General features: G+C 50.6%; 1 protein-coding gene across 2 annotated transcripts in view; it reads left to right on the top strand.

The window, feature by feature from the left end:
- LOC135895857 (uncharacterized) overlaps positions 1–6,951 on the top strand; it is a 64,857-nt gene extending 57,906 nt beyond the window's left edge. For both annotated transcript variants that reach the window (XM_065424056.2, XM_065424057.2), the window contains exon 4: positions 123–6,951. In XM_065424056.2, coding sequence (XP_065280128.1) covers positions 123–2,895 — 2,773 coding nt within the window. In that variant the 3' untranslated portion in view covers positions 2,896–6,951. The remainder of the gene's footprint in view (positions 1–122) is intronic.
- Positions 6,952–19,566: the final 12,615 nt, after the last annotated feature.

The raw sequence follows: 19,566 nt of genomic DNA on the forward strand, positions 1-19,566 counted from the left end.
ATTCCATCCTTGCGGCAACTAAAGATTGCAGTAGGAATTTGCGTAGTAGAGATATGTAAAAACATCATTGCAATTTCGAAGTGAGATTTACTTTTGTTTCTTGTTCTGCGTTTCTTCCCCAGGAAGCGCCCAAAGAAGACAACCACCACCACCACGACCACCACAGAGGCTCCTGCACAGGAGGCGAAGAGCGAGGAAGTTTCCGGAGCGGAGGAGCCACCAGCTGAAGTGGCGGCACCAGAAGCTCAGCCTTCGCCGCCTCCTCAGCGCGCATCTCCTATACTGAGACCTCGGAAACTTCACCGACCACCCTTAGCTCACCCGCCCCCGCAGGGACAACGCCAGACTTCAGTGCAAGGACCGCCTCCTCTTCAGCCTCCACCTTTGGAGCAAGGACCGCCACTGGCCCAGTTCCCAATACCGGAAGTGCGGCGACCCTCTCAACTGCAGCGGGTGGCGACCGAGCAGCAAGGGCTGTCTCAAGATCAAAGGCCAACCCAAGGTCACGGAGCTCCTCATGTCGTCCAAAGGCAGCGCCGACCTCCCGCAGCCGCAGCACCCCCACCGGTTCAAGAGCGTCAGCCACAGGGGGCGAGAGACATAGAAGTACACAGGGCGCCTCAGCGGGTCTTCGGTTCGGCACAGCGTCACTCTCAGGTCGTGCGTGAACCAGAGGTTCAGCGAGCCCCACCCGCACGGTCCGAACCCGCCACCGAGCCCCAAGCGCCACCGCCGCCTCTAGTGGACTCATCCCACGGCAATGCGGGAGAAAAAGCCTTCGGATTCGGCCAGCGGCTTAGCGGGAGGCGCACTTCGCAGACAATTGTAGCTCAGTCCGACCAAAGCCGTGACCCCGATGTCCAGGCGGAGGAGCGACCGACTCCGTCACCACGCCACAGGAGCCGCTACCACACAACGAGGAGGACTCGCCGACCCACTCTGTCGATAGAGTCCGAGTTTCCCGACTTCCCGGTGACCAGGGCGCCGCACCGAGCCGCGGCCAATCTGCCGTCCAAGAGGAGGCGAGTGAAGGTTTCTAGACCGGTTCAGCTTTCCCAAATTTCTCCTGCGGAAGAAGTCACAACGCCTGCACCTACAACGACAACTCCAGAGCCTCCACCGGCTACAACTACAAGCATAGCGACACCCGCTACAGCTCCAGTAGTCACGGTGGCTTCTACGCCTGGACTGGTGACTCCCGTGTTCCCTTCGGCTGAGCAGTCGTTCTACAGAACACACGGCCTCCCGCAGGGCCCTTATAACACGTACGGTGAAGGCGTCACGTTGCCCCAGCGACCGTTCACTCAGCCTTCTCCGTTCACTCCCCCAGTCACCGTGGCAGAAACGCCGACGGTGACTCCAGCACCAAGAGAAACTCCAGCTCCCGCAAATGGGGAGCCTGATATCCCACCGCAGAGGACTCTAGGCCGGCCGATTGCAGATGTGCCGCAGCAGGGACCACAGCTGGGACAACCGGGAGCATTCCCACTGCACCCTCAACGCCAAGCATTTGGACACTCCTCTTTGCTGCCTGGACAGGCTCCACCCCACCTTAATTCTCCATTCCCTCAAAGGCCTGTCTATCAGCTACCGGGATTCACTCCTGGACAAAGCCCTCCCGGTCGGCAGCACTATTTTCCGCCCCTTGGAGCACCGTTCGTGCCCCGAAATAGTACATTTGTGCAAGACGTTCCGGTGCCAGGCCAGCCGAGGACGGTGCTACCAGAAGCTGCTGCGGCGCCGTCTCTTAGGAACAGGACATCTGAGGCATTTCCCCTTCCAGTCCAACGAAGCTTTGTTGACAGCTCCGCGCAAGGCGGTTTCAGACAGCAAGGGCCGGCGTTGGCAAATCCGTACTCTTCTGTACAACCCACTCACGTGTTCGGACCTCCTCCTGGCAGCGTTCCTCCTTTCGGTGGATATCCCGGCCAGTATCCCGGGGCTCAATTCCGCGGTGCCCCACCACCGGGACTAGTCGATCCCCAGTTCCGCGGTCACACACAGCTGCCACTGCCCAACCAGGCTGCCGCCGCATCCCAGACGACGCCGAGTCAACAGCAGAATAGTTTCGTCACGGAGGCGACGCCCGGTGTAACCCAAGTAAATGATTTGCGAACGACGCCTTTATCTTTAAGCACGCCTTCTACACCAGCTGAGAACCAGTATCTTGATGATGTTGGGACCACCCTGCAGCTTCCCACCCCTGCTCCACCTGCAGCGCCCTCGCTATCCACGTTCAGGGGCGACAGGACAACGGCGGCGCCATTCGAGTACCAGACGTCGAGACCTTCCGTCCTACAATACCAGCCTCCATCGCGAGAAAGCGCGCAGTTCGCTACTTCGCCTGCCGTGCCGCAGTATCAGACGACGCCGAGGCCGACGCCGCAGTTCCAGCAGTCTCTCGAACCGCAGCAGCGAACAACTTCTCCAGCTCCCCAGTCCCAGCCGGCTGCCCCTGAGGCGCCGCCTTCTAGCCAGAGCCATTTTAGGCTCGGCGTCCCGCAGCAGCAGCAGCAGCAGCAACAAAACACGATCGGTGCGCAGCCGCAGTACAACACCATAGGAGGTACACAACAGGGTTACGACCCCTACCAGCAGCAGTTCGGAGGCGGATATCAAATTGGAAACACCCTGTTCAGCCCGGTACAGCAATCGTCGCAGGACCTGGGAGGAGGCTACCAGTATCCAGATTCAGGTCCATTCCAGGCGCAGTTTGGAGGCCCCTATCAACCTCAATATAGCACCGTCGACGACTACTCACAATACCAGTCATCCGTTGGCCTAGGCGACATCAGAGGTAGTGGGACAAATCAGCAGGGATACAGAGCAACAACACCTCCCGTCTTCGACAGAACATTGCTTTCATATGACATCGGGGTTCCTTTGAGGTCATAGTATCCACGCTGCTTCATTTCCCGATGAAGGCCGGTGACATAATTGTACCCTGTGCTCTGAAGTACATGTACAAAGGGTAATAACTGAGCAGTTTCGGTTTTTCAACCCTTTGGGCTGCTTCTCTTCAAGATATGTTTCTCGGTCACAAATTTTTCCTTCTATGAGGAGACAAACCGATCAATTTTCGTGTTCACAAATGTGTTTACGTGCAACTATCACATCTACTAGTTTATTCTACCGTTATGTTTCGTGGGTGTATCATTTCGGTTCGAAGGAATAGTGATCGCATCACTTCAGTATTGGTGTCAGAGTGCATAGAAACGTCAGGTACAACGGGCGAAACACGAATCTTATGCTCTGCAGATAAGGGTAAGTTTTCGTTGATATACTTTATCTCCTGGCAACTGCATCTTCAAAGATAATTTTCAGCTCTCCTGCTACTGCCTGGTACTAGAAAAATCAGAGCAGCCTGACTTGACGTGTGAGAGCATCGGTTAGACCGGAAGTTGCATTTGTGAACGGCGATTTTTTTTACAGCCACTGAGTTCGCGTGTGCCAATAGTATCATAGTTTTGGCAAGCTATTTGAGCGCAGAACGATGCATTTTATTCTGATGGGAACATGGAGATGTGGTAGGACATGTCATTGCAGACATGTCTAACAGGGTTAGTTAGCGAACCAGTTTGTACTACGGAGAATATAGAAACATGTGACTGTGCCATCTGTTACAAAGAAGTGTAGCCATGCAGACCGTGTCCAGCATTGATGTGGAGTTTTGTGGCACTACTGGTTTTCCTGGCAATTGAGAGCACAAGGTCCTTCAAACCCAACAAAGCTTTAATTAACCGCTGTACCATGGCGACACGTGTCGCTAGTGTAGAAAACGTTTTTCCGCGATTCCCTAGCTTAATAAGTCACGCGACCATTTAAAGACGCGATGTGCACCTTCGCGTGTGTGTTCAGCTAGCGCTATTTATCTCCCTTCTTTTTCTCCTTACATCCCTTTATACCGCTCTTCTAGCATGGATAGCAAACCGAATGCGCGTCTGGTCAACTTCCCTGCATTTCCCTGTTCGTTATCTCTGTTTGTTATCAAGGCAGGGCAGTGCCTTCAACAGCTGCGCCACCGCAAGGTCCCACGTCTAGCACTTCTAAGACAGCGAGTGCTACCCTTGTTCGTAATAGACGGCACACACAAAAGTAAAAAAAAAAGCACTCAAGTTCGTCGGCCGATTAAGACTTCCTATTTTTTGGAAGTGCAGATGACGCGACAATATTTTACTGTTGGGTCCAAGTGTGTGAGTGTGTGTGTGTGTTCACTGGTGCTGTAGTGCGCGTACATATCACGTGCAGAACGCATGCACCTGGCACGGGCTAAATGTGCAGCATCCTTGCAGCAAATGCGCGATTTCCAGCAAGGTGGGAAACACGGTGCATAAATTCGACACAGCTTGGAGGTTTGTTTGTCTGCCCGTAGCAAGATTCTGCCCCCCCCCGCCCCCCGCCTCCCCACTCTCCTCGTGCACACTCACACACGCACACACGCACGCACACACATTCATTTTCTTGCTTCCATGTTAGCGGTCTGGTTATGAATATGTCGCTACGTTGGAGAAGCTCATAAATGAATTGTCTTTGTTCACAACTATTACCTTTGCCTCAAGCAGTAGTTCTTGGTGAAAACTGACGTGTCCATGTGAGAGTTTATCGAATGATTGTTTGTCTGTGTGTTTGTCGCTACACGTTCATGTGTTTATGCTTTATCTGTTGATGCACTCCTAATCACCCTGTTCAAGGCATTCTATTTTTTTCTCCGACAGCTGGTTCTTATTCATCCTCGCCTTAGATATCCATTGCCTTTTTTTTTCTTCTTTCGTTCGGCAAAGCAGCAGTTGCAAGGAGCACAGTTTTTATGCTCAAGATAAAGAGCAGGCTGAATGTTTATAAATATGTAAGTACGTTGTAGTTTCATTACGTCTTTGAACTGCCAACGATACACGGAATTCAGGGATGGAATAAACACGTGCAAATACTTCATAGCTTTAATCATTGCCGAGTTCGCAGATATTCTCGCCGCACTTTCGGCATATTAGTTAGCTTTGTAAAATAGTGAATGCACGTGGTCGATTCTGAGCGGTTTCGCTTCGTGGTGCTGCTTAGAACATGCATAATTATGGTTAACTCAATTAAATTACATCAAGCTAATCAAGATGTTATTTACTACAGTGGCAGAAACGATTAAAAGACTGCAGAACTGCAGCTTAGCTGAAGTGCCGCGCATTCGAAATGCAGTTCGGGAGTTTTCAATACGGCAGGCTCTGCCGGCAGGTACGTGATATGACCTAACACAAAATTAGAGCGTAACAAATGGAGCATAAGCAGATGCGAAGCCTTGCTTAAAGAAACTGTGGTTCCATATGAGAGTTCCAACGTGCGCTTCTTTTTTACACGCCTGCAATAGTAGGCCGCTTATCAACTATAACTGCCTTATGCCTCATTTGCGGTAGCAAAGCGGACTGTACCTCAAATTGCGAACAGCGCGTACGGGAGCCCAACTTTCACGCCAGGTAATAGCCTATCATGACAGTCGCTGACCTAGTGAAAGATACAAATAGGGTCACCGCAAGGATGGCTGAAGAAAGTGCAATTAGTTAGTGAAACAAACGCATGCTTGTCCCCGAGGAACTGAAGTAAGCTTATCCACATCGACGAGTGAAATTTCTCATATGGAATCAGACGCCTATAACTTTACATACGCATGGAGTTGAACAAATGAATACTAGCTATCTGGCACTTTTGTTTTATGGTACGCGTGGTACACGTCGTGTGTGGGTTTGCCGGTGAAGCCAATGCCCCAAAAACAGACTGCTTAATAAGGACGATGCTGCGACTTTTGTCTTTCGATGTGCCCAATTCTCAAGGTGATTTGTATCTTCCATCTTTCTAGCAGGGTACGATTCCTCTTTTGCATTTCCCGTTTTTATTTTTTACTCGCCATGTTGCGAGTCTTTCGGAGTGCGCGAATGACGTGACGTTTGATGTTTGAGTAGTTTATTTGACGTGCTTGTGTAAAGGGTTAAACCTTGTTTGAACAGACTGGTGACGCATTGTTTGCGACAGATAGGGACTGTGCTGCTTGCTCACTTTGCAGTTCGCTACTTGGCTAGGAACTCATGGCGTTTGCGCCATTTCGTGTGCTATTTATAGAAAAATCATTCAACAGGAACTACTCAGAAATGAAGAAGGCGCCTGATTTCGTAGGGAATAATGAAACATCACTCAAAACTCCCTGAGCCCTTATGTTAAACAGTTTTGCGTGTATGTACCGATGACAGTACACTGTCGTTTCCGAAATATTCAATGGCATGCCGCATCGGCCACGTGAGAAAGAGGAAAATAAGAAAAAAGGAAGGTGGCAGCCTGAAGTAATCTGCGAGTTTGCTAAGTTCTTCATACCGTAACAAAGGTCATCGAAGAAAAATACACAGATTTCTGAATTCGGTAATGTCATCGCCGACCGACACAGCAAAGCACAATTACGTGCGCAGTGAGAACTGTCGTACAACCGGTGGATTTCGTTGCTCCGTAGATTTCGTTTGCGGACTTTACGGCGCTTCATTTGCTTTTGAGAATTCGTCTGCAGTGTACAGTGAGATTTGAGCACGTTGAAAAAGGATTTAGGGGGGAAGATTTTCTTATTTACAAAAATGGTATTAGTACAGCTGTTCTGCTAAACGTTGTTTCAAGTTGACAATATATGTATGATGAGCTGCTAACCACAGCAGTCTTACACTTACTTACATTGTGCTCTGTCAAAGCATCTGTGGATAGTAATGTGCCTTGACTCATCGTGTTTTTTTTATTCAAGAGTTTCTTTACGTAAACGTGTGTCGAGTGCAGTATTTCTTGCCAAAACACGTGTATATATATATATATATTCTAACCTTGCTTCACACTAGGCATAGTAATGGAAAAACCTATATGACGTTGTGACTGTGCTGTGTTTGTTATGACAAGGTTTTACTTCATTGTTTAAATAAAAAAATGTATTTGTTATGTCTGTGTATGTGGTGTTGCAAATGTCTACGGATTTACGTTACAGTTACTTTTGTTACGTTTGCAAAACTTCCATTTCGCGAGCACGGGGAAATTCCACGCCAAAGGGAACATACAGGGTGTTTCTTTTTAACTGCATCAAATTTTTAAAATTGGAAATAGTCCCGGTAACGTTATGTTTACCATTATAGTGTACAGATTAGCGGCCTCTATATACAGAGTAATTTCCGCACTTACGTGTGTAATTAGCGAAGTTATGGTAATTAACCTTCTAATTATCAACAGTAGGTGGCTGCAGCAAATGAGTACTTTGGGGCCCGTCCTCGACATTACCTATCCCAACAATCAAATTTTGAAGTGCGGATTTCATGTGGGAGCTATGCGAACAATTAGTTCCCCTTGGCAGGCTCCTTGGAACCGAAAATGGCTGGAAGAAGAGCGTCTGTGTCGTCGATGACGGCGGCCTCATGCCTTTCGTCACATCTCCGAGGTCACCGCTGGCTCGGCCCGCGAGCAGCTTGCGTTATCTCCTTGCTTTCTGTGGCATTGGCCAAGCGCTTCAATGCCGACGGGCCGCCAAATTTACTTCGCTCGATGTTGCTGTATGTTCACCTCGCTTCACATTGCTTTGCGTGCTTTCCTGACCCTTGTAAGATTTGGAGGACAATTCCAATTGCTGTCCCCCAGATATTGGACCTCGCCGTTGGGTGCGGGAGTTGGCCGAGGTTGAGGAGGACTTTGAGATGAAAACTGGAAGTTTATTTACATGATTTACAGTGAGTTTACATGATTTACAGTTTATTTACATGATTTACAATTAACAGTCATAAAAGTCATTGCAGGCCGGCAGCAACTCGGACGCTGCGGCCCGTGGCAAGCTCGAAAGAGATGAATCAAGGAATGCTCTCTTGCTGCTCCTGGTCTTCGGCTTTTAAGCCCTTCGGTGCCTCGAAGTCACGTCACGTTCGGCCAATCGGCGAGCCCGCTCAGGTGACGCCATTTTCGGCCAATCGGCGAGCCCGCTCAGGTGTAGTCATTTTCGGCCAATGGTAGGCGCCCGTGCGATTGTGTCACACCCGGCGCCGAGGGTCGCTCCTTGGGCCCCAATTGTCCGAGTGCTTTCTTCTCTCTGCGGTATTGCCTTGCTGGCTTGCAAGCGCCGACACAATATGTGGAAGGGGCCGACGTTTCAATGCTGCAAAGCAGCTTTGCTCGGGACCTGCGTTACCTGGAACCGTGCCAAGCTCCCGCTACACTTTCGGGAAGAGTCAAACAGTGAATAGCTCCACCTGCGGCGCACGAGGTGGGGGACGCCAACTCGTTAGCACGTGCCGCGCGTCTGGATCGGGTTAGATGTGCTTCTGCGCTTCTTAATTAGCTGTGATGCGATTCGATGTGGTCTGTGAACTCGAAGCAGGCTCAGGAGACGGTCCCGTTTCTAACACCCTGAAAAAAAAAACTATAGATTTCAGTGACCCCTTCGGCAGTTTTTTATCAACGGCGTGTGAAATGCACGTGAATTATACGTGTCTCAGTATTGCTTCGTTATCCAGTAAACAATGCTAACGACTCGGGGAAAAATTATTTCTAATAATTGATAACATTTATTAGGGATGGAAACATTGTCATTGCACGCAGAGGTCGTAAACGCATACAGGGTGTCCCAATGAACTATCATTCACCAAAATTTAAAAAAAGAGCAATGCGTTACGCGAAGAAACTCTAGTGCTTATTGTTTCCAGTACAGTGGGAGTAGCTGCGAGTAATTTTTCCGTAACTGATGTTTAATTATGTCTTTGTAACTAATTATGTAAGTCGAGACGTACTATCCTAAGTTTCAAAAACTCAATTCAGTTAGGCATTTGTAGGCACAGCCAAGGGACATCTAACTACAGTATATTCAGCAACGTTCTAGTCGCGTGCAAATTTTTCGCGATTGATAATTAAACCGTGGGAAATATGGAGAATAGCACGTGACTGCGCTCCCAGCCGCATCATAAAGCTGCACTCTCGAACAGGCTGCTGCTGAGTTAGCCGGAACGAAATAAAGGAAATAAAGCAAAACATCGTGATCGGTGTTACCGCGCCTCGGCCGAAGTAACACGTCGCGTTTGGTGTCAGTTGGAAACAGCCTGTGATAGCTGTTGTCTTAGCGTAGACAAAGTGTAAGGATGGTTCCTTTTTTTTCTTTTTTTTTTGCCACGAGACCTATCCCCACAAAAGCGAATTGACAACGTCAGTGCGAATGTTTTAAGGTGCGTTTTGTTTCGTCCCAGACGCCACGTCTTTCCCTGATGAGCAGAAACAAACACGATCCTTGCCTTGGAAGCTGCAATTAACTAAAGGAAAGCCGCAAATATATGCCAGTCATGGAAGTGTGGCTGTAGAACAAATGCATTGACTATCATCAGAAATTATGAAAACCTAAGACAAACAGGCACCTTCAAGAAACAGCGGCGGAGGATTCCATCCTTGCGTCCTAGCCTACACACGGATGTTCTACTATTTATCGCCTCAAGGTTTCATTCTAGCGTGCGGGACGTGGCCGACCAGGTACCAATTTCCAAGTCATCAGTTTGAAGGATTCTAAACCACGGCCTTTCGCCCATGCCACCTTAACCAGCGCCAATACTTAGAAGGCAGGGACCTGTAGAATCATCTACATTCCTCGAATTAGGTCCTCAAAATAGCCGATACGTCACCAGACTTTTTGAGCTACACCATGTGCACAGATGAAGCCACCCTTCACATAAAAGCTCAGGTAAATTTGCATAATGCACAGTATTGAAGTGACTGCAATCCACACTGGGTAAAGTGCAGTCGGTACCAGTACCAGTGGCAGTTCAATGTGTGGTGCGGTATTAACGCCGGTGCTATAATCGGCCCCATCTTCTTCGTTCACACACTGACTGGACAGCGTTACGCGGACAAAATCCTTGAATGAGTGATTGATGAGTTTCCCCGAGAAGTCTCGCGGTCACGTCTTCCATTTGTGTGCCATCAGCAAGATGGGGAACCCGCACACAGCAGAAGCCGAGCACGGAACTGGCTGGATGCGAATTTTCATGCGCAATAGATTAGAAGGCACGGGCCTGTAAATTGGTCGGCTAGGTCACCTGACCTCTCTCCTCTCGCTTTTCGTTCTTTGGGGTTATGTGAAAGATCCTGCTTGCATGATCAAGGTGGTAGTGAGATTAGCTCAAGGCAAGGATAACGGATGTCTGCCGTAGAAGTAGAGCATTGGCTATCAAGAAAGCTACTGGATATGTGATAAAGCGGACTCAGTACTGCGTAACTGCAGAAGCAGACCTATTCAAACACGTACTCTAAGCAGCAGATGGTGTTCAATGGTGCTTATGAATTAATAGATAATAAGGGCACACTAAAATCTGATGTTTTCTCTCGTATCTTTGGGCAGGCATCCCGATTGCCAATTCGGCTCACTTAGAAGTGGTATATTTCCTTTCTTGAACGCATCGGGTTTGCCTTTTCTCTGCGCGTGGGTCGCTTCTCGGTCTGTTTGTTTCGCTTTTATTTTTTGCTCCGAACCTACTTTTGCAGTACGCATACACAGTTATGAAAAATAAAATCGTCACTTTAGTTTGGCTTTGGTCCGGAGCAAGTTTCTGGCGCGAAATATAGCTGTGCGCCCACTCTGTCATTGTGGTGCGAGCAAGGCCGGGATTTTGAAACAGCTATACCGATTCCATTGCTTTTCGCGTTTTGTGCGTGGTCAGAGTGGCGCATCAGCCGCATTATCAAGAGGCTTTTGTTAGAAATGGCATCAGTTGGCCTTGGGAGACGGTTAATAGGTGTGGGGTAGAAATGAGAGGAAGCAGTAGCTGCGAAACGGCAAATATGCTATTGCTGTTCCTTCCGTACCATTGTCAAGGTGATGCACTGTCTCTTCAGCTTTGAGACAGGTAATGCAGTTGCTTTCGATCAGCTTATTTGTGTGCGCTGCTTTATGATGTGGGCGGGTGAGCATTCAGGCGGTATTTTTAATATTGTGTGACGTTTCTTTGCCAGTCGGGAAAAAATTTATGCAGTAAGTACGTTGCTGAAAACACAGCAGTTAGATGTCATTTGGGGATGCCTACAAATGTCCCATTGACACTTTGATAATTAGGACAGTACTTTCCAAGTTAGATAATTAATTGTGGTTACCAAAATAAATCGCAGTAACAAAAAAAAAAAATTGGAGGACGCTTAAGCTTCGCCTTCAAGAGTGGGACGCGACAGCGTTCCCGTCGACCCGCCAAGGGGTCGACAATGCGCTACGGCACAGCGATCACTTACGATGCGCCCCGCATCGGACTTAGCGCCCACCTATCACGCGGTGAGCGTCGAGCAACGCAGCGTTCGGCGTGGCAACGAAACGTGCGCCTGAGCGAACGGAACGAACCAAAGAACTCGGTGTCTCGGAGGGGAAACGATCTGCGCCAGCCAAACGTCGTGATCGGCACGGGCAGAGAGATAGATAGTTATCTAAACCGGGAGCACGGCGAAGCGTCGTCAGGGGAGAGGGAGTCCCGCGACGCGCCTGGCAGCGGTCCCAATGCGCGCGCGGCGCGCCTCCTGTCGGGGCAGCGCCGTACATTGAGAGGAGGGGGGTCTTCTGTGTTTGCCGCAAGATGGCTCTGCGTGTGCGGAAAGCGCAGAAGAAATGCAGCGGAAACGCACTTCGCAACTCGTGTAATTGTGACTTCTGTACGTTACATGTTCATAATTACCGATATACACCGCAGTATAACTTTCCACGGCTCGTTTCGAAGGCAACACCGCATTCCCTAGAGGCGCGTTTGCACCGCTTGGAAGCATCGAACTCGTGGCTGAGTGGTAGCGTCTCCGTCTCACACTCCGGAGACCCTGGTTCGATTCCCACCGGGCCAATCTTGGAAGTTGCTTTTTATTTATGAAGCGCCTGCCGTGATTTATCGCTCACGGTCAACGCCGCAAACGCCGACGCCGACGCCGACGACACCGGCTTTTCTGCGACACGAGCTCCTTAACGCTATCGCGTTAATAATAGTGCCGGCTGGAGTAACGCTACTGTTCTTTTAAGTCTTGGTGCGTGATAGTTCGGCAATACTGTACAAATCACTTAGTAACCGAAATGAGGCCAAGCCGGATTCACTCGAAGTCAGAATCAACAGCAGCCATGCGCAGCAGCGCTTGTACTGGGACCCACGGAAAAATAGAGAGAGAGAGAGAGAGAGAGGCTGCAGTTTCGCCGGTAAGGCGAAGCGGTATTAGTGATAGCCAATATACGGCAATTACACAGAGGAAGATTATGCCACCGAGAGAAGCCAGATTCTTGGTGGAGCGAGAAGACTCAGGCTCTGAAAATGAAGTGTCAACTACTACGAGATCTTATAAATTCTCATATTCTCCAACAGGTGTGTGTATATATATATATATATATATATATATATATATATATATATATATTGCTAAGGCATTTATTAGCAACGGGCGCAGGCGAATGGGTAGCAGTCACAAGCGTTTGGCCAAGAACAGCAACCACGAGCACATACCGGTAGCGATGGTGCTGTGGCGCAGACAGGCTGCTCTTCTTCGTTACAATCACCCTCCGCAGAAAAAGGCGCCATCCTGGCGGCTTAAGGCGAACAGACTACTATTGGGTCGTAGTACGGCTTAATGCGAGAGACGTGGACAAGTTCGCGGCCGCGATGGCGTAGGTCCGTTGATGGCGTGAGGGGCTCTACGATGTAATTGACGGAGGACGTTTGCTCCAGGACGCGGTAGGGTCCTAGGTATTTCGCGACAAGTTTTGCGGAGAGGCTGGGTGTGGTAGCGGGTAACCGAAGCCATACGAGAGAACCAGGAGAAAAAGTTGGTGTAGAACGGTCGGTAGGTTGACGGGACTGCTGCTGCCACTGGTCCTCGGTGGAAAAAGAGCGGGCAAGCTGGCGGCATTCCTCGGCATGACGAGCAGCTTCAGATAGCGGAGTACTTTCGGACGCGTCAGGTGTATATGAAAGAATGGTATCGAGCGTAGTAGAAGGTTCTCGTCCGTATAGGAGAAATTAAGGGGAAAAACCAGTAGTTGCTTGGGTCGCAGTATTGTACGCATACGTCACGAAAGGGAGAACTTGGTCCCAGTTTGAATGATCAGAGGCGACGTACATCGAGAGCATATCGCCAAGAGTACTGTTGAAGCGCTTGGTCATGCCGTTAGTCTGCGGATGGTACGCTGTACTGGTGCGGTGGATGATTCGGCATTCGTCGAGTAGTGCCTTCAAAGCATCGGAAAGAAAGGCGTGGCCTCTATCGCTCAGAAGTTCGCGAGGGGCACCGTGGCGAAGAACGGAATGACGTTACAGAACTATGCAACGTCGAGGGCGGTGGCAGTCGGCAGTGCGGCTGTTTCAGCATAGCGGGTCAAGTGATCCACTGCACCAATAATCCAGCGGTTGCCTGCTGGAGTGGAGGGTAGCGGTCCGTATATGTCTATACCAACGCGATCAAAATGCCGACTAGGGCAGGGAAGGGGTTGGGACGGGTAGACTTGTCCGGGAGGTAATTTTCGGCGTTGGCACTGGGCACAGGAGCGAATGAACTTTAGGACGTAGTCATACATGCCACGCCAATAAAATCGGATGCGTAGTAGAGCATAAGTCTTGAAGAGGCCGGCATGCGCGTACTGAGGGTTTGCGTGGAAAGCGTCGCAGATAATGTCACGGAAATAGCGGGGTATCACAAGAAGCCACTTGCGACCATCAGAGAGGTAATTACGACGATAAAGAAGGCCGTCGCGAATGCAGAAGTGGGTAGCCTGGCAGCGAAGAGCGCGAGATGGTGAAGCGGTGGATGGATCAGAAAGGATACTGATGAGAGCACTGATCCAGGGATCCTTGCGCTGCTCCGACGGCATGTTGCACAGTGCATGAGGTGTAAGTGTGGGCTCAAGGGCGAATAGGCAAGCGCATTCAGCGGAGATCAGTGAGCGAGAAAGGGTGTTTGCGGCCGGAACGGTAGAGAACGCGGATGTCGTACTCCTGTAGCTTAAGGGCCCAGCGAGCAAGTCGGCCAGATGGGTCCTTAAGGGTAGACAGCCAACAAAGGGCGTGATGATCAGTTACGACATCGAAAGGGTGACCATACAGACAAGGACGGAATTTTCCAAGGGCTCAAATAATGGCTAAACACTCTTTCTCTGTAACAGATTAATTAGCCTCGACCTTTGTTAGAGTTCGGCTCGCGCAGCCAACGACATATTTATCAAACCCCGCTTTTCGTTGCGCGAGCACGGCGCCGAGTCCGACGCTGCTGGCATTGGGGTGGACCTCTGTGGGGGCTGCAGGATCGAAGTGGCGGAGGATAGGTGGGGAGGTTAGCAGGGGGCGTTATTTCGTGAAGGCGTCTTCACAGGCGGGCGAGGTGGCGCTCGCCGGATGTTCCGAAGAGGAAGCATGCAACGACGACAATGGCGCGCCACGTGACAAGCACCACCACAAGCAAAACATATTGCGCGGTCATCGAAGGTGCGCCACTGGTGGAGGTAAGGTCCGAGTCGTGGTTGAGGAGTCGGAAAATGCTGTCGGTCGGGTAGCGGCATAGGAGAAAAATGCTGTCGACCGTGAAGCGGCATAGATGGCGGCAAAAATGTCGGCGGTCGATGCATAGAGGGCGGCAAGACCGTTTGTGGACGAGATCGGGAAACTGATTCAGCGTAAGTGAGAGGTGTAGTGACTGGTGTCTGCTCAGCAGCTGGAGGAACGCCTTGAGATACTTGCTCTGTATGAAGTCGTGGATTGTAGGAGGCAAAGCGGGTGGTGGTTCCGGAACAGAAGGTATCAAAGATAGCTGGTGGGCGACCTCTGCGCGAACGAATTCCTGAATTTTTATGAACAGAGCAGCATGGTTGCCGTCGACTCCAAGGCTTGACAGAGAGTCGGCGGGTGGAGTGGGACGTCGGGCGTGAAGCCATTGCCTGCGCAACTCGTCGTAACTCTGGCACAATTCTATCACTTCAGCGACGGTGTGAGGACTCTTCGATAATAACGTTTGAAACGCGTCGTCCTCAATACCCTTCATTATATGTTTGATCTTCTCCTCCACTGACATCGACGCATTCACTCATTTGCAAAGGTCAACAATGTTCTCAATGTAGCTCGCGAAGGTCTCTCCGGCCTCTTGGGATCGTGTGCGCAAACGTTGTTCTGCACGAAGATTTCGTACTGCTGGCCGACTGAAAGCTGGGGTAAAGCTAGTCTTGAAGACCATCCTCGAAGTGAGGTCGGCTTCATGGTTTAGAAGCCATAGTTTCGCAACGTCCGTAAGTTAGTATGCGACGTTTCTCAACTTCGTAACATCGTCCCTCTGGTTATGGGCACTCACTCGCTCATAAGAGGAGATCCAACCTTCAACGTCTTTGTCATCTGTGCCGGAGAAGATCGTGGAATCTCGCTGACGCAAGGCATCAGAACAAACCAAGGTGGCTGGCGCCGTTGGAGGAGTTGGAGTAGTGCATGCGTCGTCGGGTATGATGGGGGGTAGAGTGCGACTCCGAAGTTCCAGGGCGGTCGAAACCCAGCACGTCCACCACTTGCTAAAAGATTCATTAGCAACGGGCACAGGCAAATGGGTACCACTCACAAGAGTTCGGCTAAAGACAGCAACCACGAGCTCATACCGGTAGCGATGGTGCTGTGGCGCGGGCAGGCTACTCTTCTTCGTTACAACATATATATATATATATATATATATATATATATATATATATATATATATATATATATATATATATATATATATATTGTCACGTGGTAGTGACGGCGAAGAAAGAAGCAGTACGGTGGAATACAAAACTAGCTTTTATTGGGCGAACCTGTGCCCACAAAACAGGCTACACTTATAGCACAACGAAAGCGGCGAACACAGTCGGCGATCGTCGAAAATCTGATCAGCGGGTCAAGCGCGTCGGCTTTTATAGAGCAGTCGTCGAATGTTCCAGACTAATCGTTCGGACCCGCGTGCCTTCCACAAAGTTCTACACCATTCGCGTTGCGCGATGAAATCAGATAACACAAGGTTCGGCGACTACAGACAGCCGGGTAGAAGCATGGATAACTTTCCAGAAACATCGGATACATTCAGGCGCGTCCCTCGCTGTGCGATTACAGTTGTTAAGTGGCGAAACGTGGTCGCCCGCTAAAGATAAGTACACGTGTCAATACCCCCCTCTTAAAAAGCATCGACCCGATGCTACATACAAGCGAAATAAAAACACCCGTAGCAAAGAAAACAACAACAAAAGAAAATAAGCAATTTCGTCAGCGTCCGTAAAACGGTTTAAGGCGCACCACGTGGACCACTTCAGATCGTGCGCGGCGCCGCTGTGAATGCGAAATGCCGTCTGGCACGACCTCATAGTCCAGAGCGCCAATACGTCGGATGACCTTGTAGGGTCCGAAATAGCGTCCGAGTAGTTTCTCACTGAGTCCTCGTCGGCGTATCGGTGTCCAAACCCAAACACGGTCGCCGGGCTGGTACTCAAAAAAGCTTCGTCGGAGGTTGTAATGTCGGCTGTCGGTCCTCTGTTGGTTCTTGATGCGTAGGCGGGCGAGCTGTCGGGCTTCTTCGGCGCGCTGGAGATAGCTAGCGACGTCAACATTCTCTTCGTCAGTCACGTGGGGCAGCATGGCGTAGAGCGTCGTCGTCGGGTTCCTGCCGTAAACCAGCTTAAACGGCGTGATCTGTGTTGTTTCTTGCACCGCCGTGTTATAAGCGAATGTTACGTACGGCAGGACGGCATCCCAGGTCTTGTGTTCGACGTCGACGTACATCGCTAGCATGTCGGCGAGGGTCTTATTCAGCCGCTCCGTAAGACCATTCGTCTGCGGGTGGTAAGCCGTTGTCCTCCTGTGCCTTGTCTGACTGTATTTCAGAATGGCTTGTGTGAGCTCCGCTGTAAAGGCCGTTCCTCGGTCAGTGATGAGGACTTCCGGGGCGCCATGTCGCAGCAGGATGTTTTCGACAAAGAATTTCGCCACTTCGGCTGCGCTACCTTTCGGCAGTGCTTTTGTTTCAGCGAAGCGGGGAAGGTAGTCCGTCGCCACGACGATCCACTTATTTCCGGTTATTGACGTCGGAAAGGGTCCCAGCAAGTCCATCCCGATCTGCTGGAATGGTCGGCAAGGAGGCTCGATTGGCTGTAGTAATCCGGCTGGCCTTGTCGGCGGTGTCTTGCGTCGCTGACAGTCTCGGCATGTTCTGACATAACGGGCGACGTCGGCGGTCAGGCGCGGCCAATAATACTTTTCTTGTACCCTCGATAGTGTCCGGGAAAAACCGAGGTGTCCAGCAGTCGGATCGTCATGTAGGGCATGCAATACTTCTGGACGAAGTCCTGACGGGACAACAAGAAGGTAATTGGCGCGGACTGGCGAGAAGTTCTTCACGAGTAGACTGTCTTGAAGCGTGAAGGAAGATAATCCGCGCTTAAATGCCCTGGGGACAACGTCGGTGTGCCCTTCCAAATAATCGACGAGGCCTTTAAGTTCCGGGTCCGCTCGTTGTTGTTCGGCGAAGTCTTCCGCGCTTATTATTCCAAGGAAGGCGTCGTCATCCTCGTTATCTTGCGGCGGCGGGTCAATGGGGGCGCGGGATACGCAATCGGCGTCTGAGTGTTTTCGTCCGGACTTGTATGTTACGGTGATGTCGTATTCTTGTAGTCTGAGGCTCCACTGTGCCAGCCGTCCTGAGGGATCCTTTAAATTCGTTAGCCAACACAAGGCGTGATGGTCGCTTGAATGGCCTGCCATATAAGTAAGGGCGAAATTTCGCTGTAGCCCAAACGATGGCGAGGCATTCCTTTTCGGTTGTAGAATAATTGCCTTCCGCTTTTGACAACGACCGGCTAGCGTGAGCTATCACGTGTTCATGTCCATCTTTTCTCTGGACCAGGACGGCGCCGAGGCCTAGGCTACTGGCGTCAGTGTGGATTTCGGTATCGGCGTGATCGTCGAAGTGCGCAAGTACGGGCGGCGACTGCATGCGTCGTTTGAGTTCTTGAAATGCCTCGGCCTGCGGCGTTTCCCACTTGAACTCGACGTCGCATTTAGTTAGCTGCGTCAGCGGCTCAGCGATGCGTGAAAAGTTCTTGACAAATCGCCTGTAGTAGGCACACATGCCAAGAAATCTACGCACTGTCTTCTTGTCGATGGGCTGTGGGAACTTTGCTATGGCAGCTGTCTTCTGCGGGTCGGGGCGGACTCTAGATTTGCTGATGACGTGGCCTAAAAATAGAAGCTCCTCGTAAGCGAAGCTCCCCGGCTTCAGAGTAAGTCCTGATGACCTGATGGCCTCTAGTACTGTTGCCAGCCGCCTAAGGTGAACGTCGAAATTTCCGGCGAAGACGACGACGTCATCCAAGTATACGAGACAGGTCTGCCACTTCAATCCTGCTAAAACCGTGTCCATCAAGCGCTGGAACGTTGCAGGCGCCGAGCGCAGTCCGAATGGCATAACCTTGAACTCGTAGAGGCCGTCTGGGGTGATGAAGGCGGTCTTTTCGCGATCTCTTTCGTCGACTTCTATTTGCCAATAGCCAGACTTTAGGTCCATGGACGAGAAGTATTTAGCGTTGCAGAGCCGATCCAATGCGTCGTCTATCCGTGGGAGGGGGTATACGTCCTTCTTCGTGATCTTGTTCAGACGACGATAATCGACGCAGAAACGTAGGGTTCCGTCCTTTTTCTTTACCAGAACAACAGGGGATGCCCACGGGCTTTTCGACGGCTGGATGATGTCGTCGCGCAGCATTTCGTCGACTTGTTCTCTTATAGCTTCACATTCTCGCGCCGAAACTCGGTAAGGGCTCTGACGGAGTGGGCGAGCGCATTCCTCGGTGATTATGCGATGCTTGGCGACTGGTGTTTGTCGAATCCTCGATGACGTCGAAAAGCAGCCTTTGTATCGTCGGAGCAGACTTCTGAGCTGCTGTTGCTTAATCATAGGGAGATTTGGATTAATGTCGTAGTCTGGTTCAGGAACCATGGTCGTCTGGGTAGTGCGGCGGAATCCGAGAGGACAAACGCATTACTTGTTTCCAGAATTTCCTCGATGTACGCGATCGTCGTGCCCTTGTTGATGTGCTTGAACTCCTAGCTGAAGTTTGTCAGCAACACTTCAGTTTTCCCTCCATGCAGTCGAGCGATCCCTCTTGCGACGCAAATTTCATGGTTTAGCAGTAGACGTTGGTCGCCTTTAATGACGCCTTCTACGTCAGCGGGTGTTTCGGTGCTGACCGAAATAACGATGCTGCAGCGAGGCGGGACGCTCACTTGATCTTCGAGCACACTCAAGGCGTGGTGACTACGAGGGCTCTCCGGCGGCATTGCTTTATCTTCCGACAGCGTTACTGACTTCGACTTCAGGTTGATGATTGCGCCGTGTTGGTCCAGGAAGTCCATACCGAGAATGACGTCTCGCGAACACTGTTGGAGGATAACGAAGGTGGCAGGGTAAGTCCGGTCATGAATGGTTATTCTTGCCGTGCAGATCCCAGTCGGCGTGATGAGGTGTCCTCCAGCGGTGCGAATCTGAGGGCCTTCCCATGCGGTCTTAACTTTCTGCAACTGGGCGGCG

Source organism: Dermacentor albipictus, chromosome 2, assembly GCF_038994185.2.
Source record: "Dermacentor albipictus isolate Rhodes 1998 colony chromosome 2, USDA_Dalb.pri_finalv2, whole genome shotgun sequence".
NCBI classification, from domain to species: domain Eukaryota; kingdom Metazoa; phylum Arthropoda; class Arachnida; order Ixodida; family Ixodidae; genus Dermacentor; species Dermacentor albipictus.